The 14,612-nt window shown below is 45.5% G+C and overlaps 1 protein-coding gene across 1 annotated transcript in view; it reads left to right on the forward strand.

Moving 5' to 3' along the window:
- The window catches only part of UBE4A (ubiquitination factor E4A), a 63,206-nt gene that overhangs the window by 31,071 nt on the left and 17,523 nt on the right, over positions 1-14,612 (forward strand). The window contains exons 10-16 of the mRNA XM_006761566.2: positions 1,186-1,306; positions 3,466-3,770; positions 5,203-5,335; positions 6,694-6,881; positions 9,307-9,407; positions 9,519-9,632; positions 11,329-11,503. Coding sequence (XP_006761629.1) covers positions 1,186-1,306; positions 3,466-3,770; positions 5,203-5,335; positions 6,694-6,881; positions 9,307-9,407; positions 9,519-9,632; positions 11,329-11,503 — 1,137 coding nt within the window. The remainder of the gene's footprint in view (positions 1-1,185; positions 1,307-3,465; positions 3,771-5,202; positions 5,336-6,693; positions 6,882-9,306; positions 9,408-9,518; positions 9,633-11,328; positions 11,504-14,612) is intronic.

Raw genomic sequence — 14,612 nt, forward strand, 5'->3', positions numbered from 1 at the left:
GAGGAAGTGACCTCCAGTCCAATTGGCTGTGAGAATCAGCTGTGTCTGCAGTGGGAGAACTTCTGTGCTGAAGACACCCTTATGAGGCAAGACTTGCTTCGGTGGAGCTTTGGTGCTTACTGAGTCTGTCCCCTAAGTGTGTCCCTTATGGATCTGAGGAGTTGTAATTGGATGGTCCCACTCTGACCACTGGGTACACTGGCTCTTGGATCTAAGGAGGTGCTAATTTAGCCTCTGCCTGAGGCTACCCAGCAGGAGCTACAAAGAGATTTTCAGATTCCCCTTCCTTGTTTGGGCTTGGAGGTGCCCAAATGAGGCCCAGCTGTGAAGCAATGCAAGCTGTTGTGGGGCCTTGGGCCTTCCCTTGGAAGTTCTGGGTCTGTCTGGCCCAGCTGCAGTTTGTTAGGTAATTTTCAGATTGCAAAGGGCCAGGGCATTCATATGCAAAAGCCTCTGCCGCAGCTTGGGTGGGGCGGGGTCTCACGGAATCCACAGGGCGGAGCAAGCAGCTATGGCTGATCCTCAGCCCTGCGCTAAGGGGCCCCGAGTCTCAGTGTCCTGGTAATCGCTGAAAGCACCTCTGAGAGAAAGCCGCCCTCGAGTTCCGAGTTCTCTCGCTGTCAGACAGTCCAATTTCTCCCTGTATGAGTCTGGGTCCCCAGAGACACCCGGAACTGGAGTTCAGAGCAGTCGGGGGCTTGTGACTCCTTCCCAATTCAAAAAGACAGCCGTGTCCTCAGTCATCAGCCCCTGCAGCATGCGCCTCCGTACCTCTGCACTTGCCCACCTCCTCTGAGTCTCGGTGTGCTTTTCTCTTTCCTTCTAGTTGTAGAATTTCCACTCAGCCAGCCTTCCTGTGATTCTGGATGATGTCCGTTTTGTCTTTTAGTTGTATTTTTGAATTTGTTGTGGGAGGCAGCAATTTCCGGTGTTTACCTATGCCGCCATCTTGGTTTCTCCTCAAGCTAAAGAAATTTAACTGCATTTCTGTGAATAGTGAGAGCCAAAAGATATTTTTAGACAAAGGAGTGGTGATGTGATAAGATTTGTTTTTAAGAAGATATTACTTTAAAAAGAAAGCTATCACTGGTAGCAGTAAGGAAGTGGAACTAGAATCAGGGGACCCAGGAGACCAGGAGAGATGCCTGTGGCAAGCCATTTACTGTGCCTTCTGACTTCTTTGAGGTTTGGACAAAGAAACCTGTCTTATCCCAGCTGTGCAGGAGCCAAAGTTTCCCCAGAACTACAACCTTGTAACGGAGAACCTTGTCCTGACAGAGTACACCTTACACTTGGGATTTCACAGGTAACTCTCCTGATGGTGCTAGGAAAGAACCCTACAATCGTGCTGATGGGCAGGAAGCTCAGAGGCGTCTTGCAACCTCACTTCCTCCAGGAGGAAGGCTCGTATTAGGGTCTGGTAGGAAAAGGCATTATTTGCATTTATTTGTGTTTACATGAATTGGTTTTGTCCAAATAACTTGAATTTATGTTTAATTATCGATGTGTTAAACTTACTAAAATTAAAGATATACTAATATTTTTCTCTAAACTTGCAAATTTTAAAATCACTGTCTTCTATTGTTATCTGTCACAGTGGAATTGTTTTCTTTTAATATTTCACTCTCTGCTCTTGAATATTTATTACGTACTATTCCTGATGAAAAAAGACCAAGCTGTACTCTATGGTGTAGAGACAAGATTAAAGAAATGTTTATAAGGGATTCCAATAAGGTCCATAAGACCGCAAAAGATTCACGTTTCAAAGATAAAGGGGATTCTAGAAGTGTGAAGGTTCTAGAACTAGAGGGTATAACTTCCAAAAATGGTTCTGGTTCTGGCTAGCTATAGTTATTCTAGAATTTTGTTTCCTCTGGTTCAGCTGATTTGACTACGAGTGTAAAGAAGAAGAGAAAAAACTACTCACTCATAGTTGTAGTCTGCATCAGGGGTGGGGAACCGTTTTTCTGCCAAGGGCTGGTTGCTTATTGATAACATCATTCACAGACCACACAGAATTATCATTTTAAAAATTAGCCTGCTCTCTGTGGTCAAACATTTAATTAGTTCACCCCTAATGCCGTGGCAGGGCCAGACCAAATGATTTCATGTGCCGGACGTTCCCCACCTCTAGTCTAGAGGATGGGATATTGAGGGTAGCAGTTTTTTAATACCTTATCAGGGTACTTCAATTGACAGGGCATTGTTCAAAACTTAGCAAATCTCTTAAAAAATGAAATTACATCTTTATTAGAGATTTTCTATCCCTCTCGTTGACAATTTAAATGAGACAATAGATAACAATTCATTCGGCATGTTTTTGGCCTGTTCAACCACCTAGATTCAAACACAAAAGTGAATGTCATCTAGTTTCCCAGTAAGGCTACCTCCCCACCACAGACATCACCTTCAGGGCCAGAGAAGATGATTGGGGCTATACACGTAGAGAAACTACCCGTAAAATTGAATTGTGGGTCTTCCTTTCCTTAGAGAACATTTGGCTGGCCCTTTGTGAAAGATAATGAGTACTGAACAGAAGGCTTTTTCATCGCTGCCCGGTGGCTGCTCGCTTATAGGTGGTCTCTATTACTGTAGAACCTCTTTTTTAATCCTCACCCAAGGAGTGAGGATATTTTTCCCATTGATTTTTAGAGAGAGTGGAAGAAAGGTGGGGAGGAGAGAGAGACAAATTGGTTGCCTCTCATACGCACCTGGACCGGAGCAGAAATCAAACCTCCCATGCCCTTGACCAGGAATTGAACCTAAAGCAGCCGATGCTCTAGCCACTTAGTCACACCAACCAGGACTTTAGTTCTCTTCTAACCATGGGAAGACTGTCCATATAACTGTATCTAAGTATAGTCATTGCACTTGTGGGTTGTCGAATTCTCCTGCTGGCCTACTTGTACTTTGCTTAATAGTTATTTATTAGACATAGTAATATCCCAATCTATTCCCTGCCTACTATTTGTAATTACCTATAATTATGTTGAAGACTTGGTAACATTTTCCAGGGCTGTGCCCCCTGCCTCTTTGTCAATAACTTTCATGAGTGCCTTCTGTATTGTCATAATTGCAACTTCCTACATCCTAAAAGAGATACTAGAATAAATTAATGAGGATTTGACCCTAGCCAGTTTGCCTTAGTGGATAGAGCGTCGGCCTGTGGACTGAAAGGTCCCAGATTCGATTTTGGTCAAGGACACATGCCCAGGTTGCAGGCTCGATCCCAAGTGTCCCCATGTGCAGGACACAGCCAGCCAATGATTCTCTCTCATCATTGATGTTTCTATCTCTGTCTCCCTCTCCATTCTTCTCTGAAATCAATAAGAAATATATATTTTTTAAAAGATACAAAAAACTATTATAAAAATAAAATGAGGATTTGTATTTCTGGAATGGAAAGTACTCAACTATCCCTATATGAGCCTCCTGACCCAGTTTCTTCTGCTTTCTTGGAGGCAGGTTGCATGATCAGATGGTAAAAATCAACCAAAATCTGCACCGGCTGCAGGTCGCCTGGCGAGATGCTCAGCAAAGCTCTAGCCCCGCGGCTGACAACCTGCGTGAGCAGTTTGAGCGACTTATGACCATCTATCTCTCTACCAAGACCGCCATGACTGAGCCGCAGATGCTGCAAAACTGCCTCAACTTGCAGGTGTCCATGGCCGTTCTCCTCGTTCAACTGGCCATAGGCAATGAGGGCTCCCAGCCCGTAGAGCTGACCTTCCCTCTGCCCGACGGCTATAGCTCCTTGGCCTACGTGCCAGGTAAGCGGGCCTGCTTGGGAGCTTCCTGTCTGTAGCCACTGAGGTGTACCTGGGTCACCTGGAAGGTAAACCCTTCCTTAGTCATCATCCGGCTGTTTTTGGACAAACTGCTCCTACTTGCAGTGCCACCTCCTGGTGCACGTGTGGGGCCAGCAGCCTTGTCCTCAGCCTGTGGCCTCCCGCTGCGCACATCAGAAGACAGGCTTCAGAGGACAGAGGACATTCAGAGTCGGGTTCCAGCGCTGTCATTTCCATCATTGATATTGTTTGTTGCTCAACTTGGAAATTTACCTAACTCTGCCTGTGCTAGTCTGTAGGGGGAAATCATCTCCTGTTGGTTAACCAGGAAGGGAAACTGTATATGTATGTGGTTGGCATATCCATCAAAATTAGAGTATATGTTCTGGATAACTGTATTGGTCATCCATTACTGAGTGATAAATTATCCCAAAACACAGAAACTAAGACAGCAAACATTGTTTCACACTGTGCCTGTGGTGTCAGGCACCCAGGAGCGGCCTAGCTGCATGGTTCTGATTCTGGGTCTTGCGTGAGGTTCGGCCACACTGTCAGCCAGGGCCATCGGAATCTGAGGACTCGGCCATTGCTGAAGGACCTGCTCACAAGCCTGTCCCGTGGCCTGCTGGCCTCTTTTCTACACCACACAGGTCCCTACTCAGTGCCACTCCTGATAGGGCGGCTGGCTCCCCACAGAGCAAGGGGCCCAATGGGAGCTGCTCTTACAACTGATCATGGAACTGACATGCACCAGCTGTGCATGCCTCAGGGTGTATCTTCTACTGGAGGAGTGCAGGACGGGACACCCAAGGGCGTGAGTAGCAGGAGGTTAGGACCATCCTGGAGACCGGCTAGCATGGTCACCTAATGAGTCTTTAAGATCCTTCGTACATCCAAAGGGTTGTTTAGTGCCCAGTTAAGGTTGAGTGTGGGAGATCGGTGTACTCTCTGAAACTGCACTGATGTGTTAACAGTATTTTTGTGTCCCTCCTGCTCTTATATTTATTGGATAAAAATAAAAATTGACACATTTAAAGAAGACTCTACATTTATTAACTTGTCACCATTCCTAGTATCTATCAGACATTTGGGTTCTGTTAACCTTCGCTGAACACAGTGTAGAATTTTTTTTTTTTAAATATATTTTATTGAGTTTTTACAGAGAGGAAAGGAGAGAGATAGAGAGTTAGAAACATCGATGAGAGAGAAACACCGACCAGCTGCCTCCCGCACACTCCCCACTGGGGATGTGCCCGCAACCAAGGTACGTGCCCTTGACCGGAATCGAACCTGGGACCTCTCAGTCCGCAGGCCGACGCTCCATCCACTGAGCCAAACCGGTTTCGGCACACAGTGTAGAATTTGTATGTACAGAAAGTCAGGCGTTTGGCTAACTCCAGTGACTTTTCCCCAGAATTTTTTGCAGATAACCTGGGGGATTTCCTCATCTTCCTCCGCCGCTTTGCGGATGACATGCTGGAGGCGTCCGCAGACGCCCTGGAGCACGTGCTTCACTTCGTCACTGTCTTCACGGGAAGCATAGAAAGGTGAGGCACTGGGGCTCGGCTTCCCTGGTTAGAGCTGCAGAGCGTTCAGAGACTTCTCACCGAGGACAAGCCAGAAGCTGTGTTACATTGTCGATCACCTGACCATCCTATGGGTAGCCAGAAACCCCACTCTTGCCCACAGGGAATTTGAACTTTCCTATAAGGTACCTGATAGGCATGCCACTGCCAGCCCCCAGTGAAACTTACCGTAATGCAGAAACCTGACCCGTGGCAGCCAGGTGCTAATGATCTTTTAATAACCGTATGTTACAGGTTGCTCTTGAATCCTGAGTTGGGTGAGCAGTAAACTTAGGTAAATGCTTTCTGATTTCAAGTCTTTCTCGTTCATCGCTTCTAGTCCTCTTTGCCAAAGGACGATTCTCACTGACGGTAGAGATGCCTCTCTCATGTTTCTGGTGCCTCTGCCCAAGGAAACAAACAGTGTGTACATAGTGAGGATTGCTCCACGGAGAAGAGAATGAGCCACAGTCCTTGGAGCCATGTCAGTGAGAAGTAGGTATAAGCGATCCTTCACTGAGCTGAGCAGATCTAATGAGGAAACATAAGTCAGCAAGTATTTATTAGGCGCACCTGGTATGCACTGTAAGTAACATAGAATAATTATCCTGGCCTTTGCTTTCAGAACGCTTGGAAAGGCAAGTGTATCCCTGAAACAGTCAGAATAGTAAGCAGGAAAGAATTCATTATAGAGAAGTACACAGAATGGCTAAGCAGTAAATACAAACCCAAGTACTCACCCTCACACTTGGTGAGCTGTGACCTCAAAGTTGAATGGTATTCCCTACATTATCCCCCAGAAATTGACAGACTTAAAGCCACAGAGCCCTGTTTCCCACAGTGCTGGCGTGGGATGTTTGCTCCTCTGGAGACAATTTGACTCCTTGGCTTGGACGGTTTGGGCATGGTGGTCGTAGCGGGCACGGCCAAGCCCTTTCCCTAAGAAGAAGAAAGAGGTTTCAGTTCTGAATGTATTGTGTATACTTCTGGAAAATGTGATTTTATTACGAGGACTGCTTTTTTGTATTTAAGAAGATACAGTGGAACGCAGTTGTTGAAAGGGTTGTCAGAAAAAACTGTAGGTTCAAGTCCTAGGAAGCAGCCCGTGGTTTGGCTCACCTGCCCGGCTGAAGTGCATATGTGCTCGGCTCACAGCAGCCTGGCTCACGCCTCTTCTAGTTTTCTTTACAGATTTATGTCTTTAGTTACTCTGCCTGGAGAGGAGGGTCACCAGTAACTTCAGGTTTAAGTAGTAAAGTCTTTGTTGTCACCATCAAATAAAGAAAATAAAACATTTTTTAAAATCTACCCGCTCAGCTTGCTTTCTGCCCTGTTTGCAGGATGAAGAATCCCCACCTGAGGGCCAAGCTGGCCGAGGTACTGGAAGCAGTGATGCCCCACCTGGATCAGACCCCAAGTCCCCTGGTGTCGAGTGTGTTCCACCGGAAACGTGTGTTCTGCAACCTTCCCTACGCAGCCCACCTTGCGGAAGCTCTGATCAAGGTCTTTGTGGACATTGAGTTCACAGGTAAAGCAGACAAGAACTAAAAAGCTGATACTTGTGCAGTTTCATAGCTGATATGTTTTACTAGTTTGAGTTCTTGTCAGTATTTGAATATCAGAAAAATGTCATCATTTATTGAATTCCTACTATGTGCCACCTTGATGCTAAGTGCTTTTTTTTTACATTGTTTCATGAATTTGTCACCATCTGGAAAGTTTTACTGTATTATCCTCATTTTACATATAAGGACATGGATCCTCAAAAAAATTAAATTATTTGTCTGTCATACAACTGAGTTGTAGGCTTAGGTCTTTCTCCTCAAAAAAAAAAAAAACGCATACTCTTACCAACTTTATTATTTACTGCTTGATCAAACCATACTCAAATAAATTAGGCTGTCTGATTAAAACCCGAGTCTTTATTTTCTCTGCCTCAAAATTGCAGAATAGTGGATAATAAGACAGTGTGCTGATTGAAATATTCTTTTATCCAAACTTAATAGATTAAGAATAGCAGCAGGCTCCCTGGCCAGTGTTGCTCAATGGTTAGAGTGTCAGCCTGCCCACCAAAGGGTCAAGGGTTTGATTCCAGGTCAAGGGCATATACCTAGGTTGAGGTTTGCTCCCCGCTCCCGGTTGGGGTGCATTCCAGAGGCAACCAATCAACCTTGATCTTTCTCTTTCTCCTTCCCCACCCCCCTTTTCTCCCTCCCTTCCACTTTCTCTAGAAACAATGGAAAAAAGTATCCTCTGGTGAGGATTAACAAAAAAAGAACAGCAGGCAACACTCTCTTTCTCTCTTGGCCTTTTGAGATCTAACCCTGAGATGCTGTGTTTGAGTAAACAATACCCCATCACAACCAGTAAACAGGATGTTAAGCAGTTACTTAAGACCCTTTTTACTTTTTATTAATTATTTTTTTGATCTTCACCGAGGGTTTTTGGGGTTTTTTTTAGAGAGAGAAGGAGAGGGAGAGGGGGAGAGAGAGAGAGAGAGAAGCATCGATGTGAGAAACACCAATTGGTTGCCTCTTGTATTTGCCCCAATTGGAGACCAAACCCACACCCTAGGTGTGTGCCCTGACCAGGAATCGAACTCACAACCTTTCGGAGTGTAATGGCACTCCAACCAATGAGTCACACTGGCCAGGACTAGACCCCTCTTAAAGGGGATGTCCTAGTATCCAATGACAAATACATTTATTTTTTTAATTTTATTTTTCCACCACAGTTTACATTCAATATTATTTTTTACTAGTTTGAGGTGTATCGCATAGTTGTTGGACAATTATAAAGGACATTTAATTTTTTTAATATCTTTTTATTGCTTTTTTTTAGAGAGAGAGATAGAAACATGGATAAAAACCATCAATCAGCTGCCTCCTGTATGCCCCAACTCTGGATCGAGCCCAAAACCCAGGCATGTGCCCTAACCGGGAATCAAATAGGCAACCTCTTGGTTTGTAGGTAAATGCAATTGAGCAATAAATTGCTGCAGTTTCCTCATTATCTCATAACACAATTCTTTAGTTTCCTGCAATTATCTCAGGATATGTTATAATTCCTGTCTTATATCGGAGGAAGTGAAAGTTGCAAAAGGTTAAGAGACTTGCATGATGTGGAGCGGAAGGAAAACCTAGGTCTTCTAACTCCATACCCCATGCTCTTTCTTTATTATGTGACCTGACCTGTATGCTCTAGTGGTCAAATACAATATAAGCCACAGGTTTTCAGCTTCTGCCCTGATTTTTCAGAGCAATTAAGAAACGGCCCTGGCTGGTGTGGCTCAGTGGATAGAGTGTTGACCTGCGGACTGAAGGCCCCGGGTTTGATTCCTGGTCAGAGCACATGCCCAGATTGTGGGCTCGATCCCCAGTGGGGGTCATGCAGGAGGCAGCCAATCGATGATTCTCCCTCATCATTGATGTTTCTGTCTCTCCCTTTCCCTTCCTCTCTGAAATCAATAAAAATACATTGAAAGAAGGAAATGAGAAAGGAAAGGAAGGGAGGAAGGGAGGGAGGAAGGGAGGAAGGGACGAAGGGAGGGAGGAAGGAAGAGTTGGCCACACATCTGGCATATTATCTGTGAAGATTGTGGGGATTATTTGATTTCCCATCTGCACATGGCTGTCTGCCATAGTGGCAGGCAGAGGCTCATTTAGAGTCTGATAAATACTCTACATTTCATGTGGAAGCATGTGTTTCCCTTGGCTTTTATTGTGTAGGTCAGTCCTTGTCCTCTTCTGTAGGACAGGGTATTCTTCTGCTGTCAGTGAGGAAGTAAGCAAATGCTTGCCTACAGCTCTAGGCCTATGAGCTCTCAAGGCAGATTTAGTCAGCCTTGACACATTCAGAGTCAAGGAAAATGGCCACATAGACATAAGCTCTTACTCTTTCTCTAATGGCAGCTTTAACACCTTTGCTGGGTTTTTGCTCTTACCTTCCTCCAGGAGACCCCCATCAGTTTGAACAGAAGTTCAATTACCGCCGTCCCATGTACCCCATTCTCAGGTACATGTGGGGAACAGATACCTATCGAGAGAGCATTAAGGTAAGAGTTTTTGGTGAGACCAGACTAAGTTATCAGAGTTTTTGTTTCAGATAAACCCCATAAGTTGCGGTTCAGTACTAATATGGTTTTCTCTTGGGCTGGGACTTACAGGATTTGGCTGACTATGCCTCTAAGAATTTAGAAGCCATGAATCCCCCACTTTTTCTCCGCTTTCTTAACCTGCTAATGAATGATGCCATATTCCTTTTGGATGAAGCCATACAGGTAAAAAACCCAAACAGATTAACTGCTCCTACACCTTCAAATCATGGCCAGTACATACTTTTAAACTTTTCATCACAATAGAGCAATCTTCATGCTTTTAGTACCAGTTTTAGACACTAGAAATCTGCAAGTAGCAGTGTACTACCAGCCTTCCCCTTACAGAGCTCGAGAAGTGTGGTTCCATTAAAGACCAAAAGCAAGGCTCATTGAAGCCTCGAGCTGGGATGATGCCTTGGCAGAGGGTGGAGAAGAACATATGATGAGGCCAAACTGAGGTAGACTGCCAGAACTAACTAGGCTAGCCCCACAGAAGCCAGAACCTTGCATTTGGTCAGTGACTTTCTCTTCAACTTTTTCCATCCCGACACATTAGTAACAGTGGCTCACTGAGGCAACGCTTCCTATCCCTCTCCTGAAAGATGTGATTTTGCACCACTGCTTGGGAAAAAACTAGCTTGGGTTGTTTTTTCATGTAAAGACTTGCCAATACTCTCCATCTCTCCACAACCCTCCAAATCTTTAGCTGTATAGAAACATGGGTTTCACAACATGGACAGCTGGTGCCTCTCAGCCCCTTTGGGCTTTTGTATCCTGGACCATCCCTATGGAGCTGCCTGTTGCTCATGTAAAAACTTTCCGTGTCTGCAAAGGGACAAGCAGTGACCAGCTGGAGAGGAGGCAGGAACATCATGAGGGTAGCCTGTTGGAGAGCCATGAGCTCCTCCTATTGATTAGCAGTCTCCCAGCAACTTGTGAGAAATTTTTCCTGCTTTTTGCATCTATATATATAAAAGCCTAAGCGACCGCCTGACTGTTCGGCCGGTAGCTATGACATGCACTGACTACCAGGGGACAGACGCTCAACTTACAGGCATGGAAACATGGAACACACTGATGAATCAAAGAGGGAAGAGGGGAGGAGGGAGGGTGGGAAGAGGTTAACCAAAGATCTTATATGCATAGTAGAGGCCCAGTGCACCAATTCGTGCACCGGGGGGGTCCCTCAGCCTGGCCTGCGGGGATCAGGCCAAACTGGCAGTCTGACATCCCCGAGGGGTCCTGGATTGTGAAAGGGTGCAGGCCAGGCCGAAGGACCCCTCTGATGCACAAATCCATGCACCAGGCCTCTAGTAATCCTGTAAGATTTTAGATAGATTTTCTTAGAAAACAGTAAACAGCCCCTTCTAGTAAGAGCTGTGTGATACAAACAATGACCCAGATGGCATTTTCATGGGACTGTAATTTTAACATGTTTGCTGTAACAGCAAAGGGGGGTTTTAAATATGGTTCTCCTTCCTGGCGTCTTGTGTGTTTGATAAAGCTTTGTTTTTTAATACAGCTTTGGGGGATTTCATTTTACTTTTTCCATCATTCAGGAAGGGTTCATCCTCTTTTTCATCCTATTTGTGTTTGCTTGGGTTTCATACATTACACCACTTAGTCTCTATAATATTTCTAGAGGAATTACCAATAAGTCTACCGAGACTGAAACAAAACTGTATGGATCCACAGTTTTTCTTTTTCCCCAGAATTTCTCTTTTAGCTTCAGCCCTCTGCTGAGAAATAAAGCCTCATGTCTCTGTGGCTGTCCCTGGTTTTCCCAGCATAGTGGCCTAGATTTTAAATGGGACCTCAAGTCTGATCTTCCCTTCAACTGAACTTCTCCGATGATACATTCTGCCTCTGGTTCCCATAGTATCTGAGCAAGATAAAGATCCAGCAGATTGAGAAGGACCGAGGTGAATGGGACAGTCTGACTCCAGAAGCCCGCCGAGAGAAGGAAGCTGGCCTGCAGATGTTTGGACAGCTGGCACGTTTCCATAACATCATGTCCAACGAAACAATTGGTACCCTTGCCTTTCTCACATCAGGTAAGTACACAGAGCACCGCTTTCCCCAAAACTGCAGGGGTCAAGACCTGCTTCATTTGAGGTCCCAGCCCAGCAGAAACTAAGTATTCAGACTCTGGTGGCATTATCCTCCACAGTGTGGGAGAGAAGTGAATCACTCGGGGCTTCAGGAAACATGATGAAGCCTTGTTGGCAGGGAATGAGGAACGGCCACCGCACACTGCTGCCAGAAAGCACAAATGGGTATCATTTTCCTAAGGACAAGTTGGCAATATGAATATATCGGTGGAGAGGAGGAAAATTAACCTGAAAAATAGTCTGGAACTCTGATTAAATGTAGATCAAACAAAGACATTATCTCCATCCCCTCTTCAGCTACACTGTCCAGTGCAGTAGCCTCTTGCTACATATGGCTATCAAACATTTAAAATGTGGCCAGTTTGAATTGAGATGTGCTATAAGGAAATACATACTGCAAAACTTAGTATTAAAAAAGAAATATTAATAATTTTTATATTGATTTCACGCAAAATGACAACCAAGAATCACCAGACATTTGAGGAAATCTAGCATGAAACAGATAATATGTGAAAACTTTTTTTTCCTTTCAGTTTATTGATTTTTAGAGAGAGGAAGGGAGAGGGAGAAAGGGAGAGAAAGTAAGTGCCCCTGGCCAGTGTGGCTCAGCAGTTGGAGCGTTGATTCAGGAACCAAGAGGTCACTGGTTGGATTCACAGTCATGGCACATGCCTGGGTTGCTGGCTCAGACTGCAGTAGAGGGTGTGCAGGAGGCAGCCAATTGATGATGTTTATTTCTCATCAATGTTTCTATCTCTCATCAATGTTTCTATCTCTCTGTCCTTCTCCCTTCCTCTCGCTCTAATAAAAAACTTTTTAAAAAAAAAAATCAATATGAGGGCCAAATGTCAGTCGGCTGCCTCCTGCTTATGTCCCACTGGGGATCGAGCCCACAACTCAGGCATGTGCCCTTAACCAGGAATTAAACTGGCAACCTTAAGGTGCACAGGACAACGCCCAACCAACTAAGCCACACCAGCCAGGGTAATACATGAACACTTTCATAAAAATTTTCATAATCTCAGAGGGATAAGAGAAGATATAGCATATCAGTAGAAGGGTTAAAGGTAAATTCAAGGAACTCTTGAGAGCAGCACAGAAAGGACTCCCATAAGCACATTAGAATTAAAATTATACAGCCTGGCCTGCGTGACTCTATGATGGAGTGGTCAACCTATGAACCAGGAGGTCATGGTTCCATTCCCGGTCAGGGCACATGCCCAGGTTGCAGACTCGTCCTCAGTGTGGGGCCTGCAGGAGGCAGCCAATCAATGATTCACTCTCATCATTGATGTTTCTGTCCCTCCTCTCCTCTCTGAAAGCAATAAAAATAATTGGGGCGGGGGGTGGCACTGCACTGAAAAACAAAAAACTAAACTACAGAATAACCATCATTGAGAACCTCCTAAAATCTAGCTGAATGAAAGTCATATAACTAAGGATTTAAAGAAGCCACATGGGGTGGAGATGCTGAATGGGTTAGTTCCACATCAACGTGTAACAGATAAAATATGAGAGGAAGCCCTGGCCATTGCGGCTTAGTTGGTTGGGCATTGTCCCATGCACTAAAAGGTTGCCAGTTCAATTCCCAGCCAGAGCACATGCCTGGGTTTCAAGCTCGATCCCCAGAGGGGGGATTAGGGAGGACATGCAGGAGGCAGCAATTTTTTGCTTTCACATTGATGTTTCTCTTTCTGTCTACCTCTCCCCCTCTCTCTCTAAAAATCAATTATTTTAAATCTTGAAAAGAAAATCAGGAAGGATATCTCTGCCGCACAGAATCTTCCCTGAGCAGCGAGGGGTCCAGCCCCACACGAGGCCTCTCCATCCCAGGGCTCCAGAGCCAGGATGAGATGCCCCCATAACTTCTGCCTGAAAAACCAGTGGGGATTGAGGCTGATGGAGATTAAGACTGATGGAGTCCCAGGCAGTTCCTCTTAAAGGAGCCACACATGCATTTACTCAGACTCCCTCTTAGTTCCAGCTATGGGGCGGCACCTTGAAAGGCACTAGGGACATCCCGGAAGGAAATAAATTGTCTGGCATCAGGGTGAGAGCTGGAGGGGCAGCTTTCTCCCAGAGGCCATAGTTTCTTTACTGAGCCCTCCCCCTACACAGGGCCAACAGGTAGTGGCCATATTGAGTCTCCATCAACTGGCTGTTATTGTTCAACACACCTGGGGATTCCCTGAGACCCCACCCCACCAACTTGCCAATCAACCCAGGCTGATTCCAGTGGCTTTTCCATATAAATGGCCTTCAAATTTACCTAAAGTCTCTCAAACAAGCAGTAGCTGGCCCTGGTTCACAACTTGGCCTTTCCTGGGCACCTCCAAGCCAGCACAGGTAGCAACTATCTGCACATCACTTTGTAGCTCATGCTAGGTGGCCCCAGGCAATACACAGGCAATGGCTCTCCATTGCCTGGACCTCCTGGTAGGCCCCAGAGCCTGTATACTTGATGGACAGTTTCAGACCACATCAAAGCACCACCCAACCACCTCATAAGTGACACACAGAAGGGGCAGACTCAGCAGGTACCAGAGACTTGCTGAAGTAAGTCCTGCTTTGTGGGGTGGGCCCCTGCACAGTGGTGGCAGCCAGTCCTTGCAGCTGGTCAGCCTGGGGGTAAATCCCTCCCATTAACATCCCAACAGCAATTAAGGTTCACCTACAACAGGAGGGTGTACACAGCCCACATGGTGGCACACATGGAGCACCCAGCTCAGGTGAATAGGGAGGCTGTGCCACTGGACCCTAAGGACATCTACTACATAAGGTCACTCTACCAAGCCTGAGAGACGGAGCAGCTCTACCTAATACATATAAACAAACACAGGGAGACAAGGAGACATGTCCCAAGTGAAAGAACAGAACAAAACTCCAGAAAAAGAAGTTAAAAAAAAAGGATGGAGACAAGCAATCTACTAGATGCAGAGTTCAAAACACAGTTAAAAGGATGTTCAACGAAATTAGAGGAAGAGTAGATGAACTTAGTGAGGACTGCAACAGCATAAAAAAGGACATGGGAGCCATAAACTAGTCAGAAATG

The sequence above is a fragment of the Myotis davidii genome, unplaced genomic scaffold (genome assembly GCF_000327345.1).
Source record: "Myotis davidii unplaced genomic scaffold, ASM32734v1 scaffold97, whole genome shotgun sequence".
NCBI lineage: Eukaryota > Metazoa > Chordata > Mammalia > Chiroptera > Vespertilionidae > Myotis > Myotis davidii.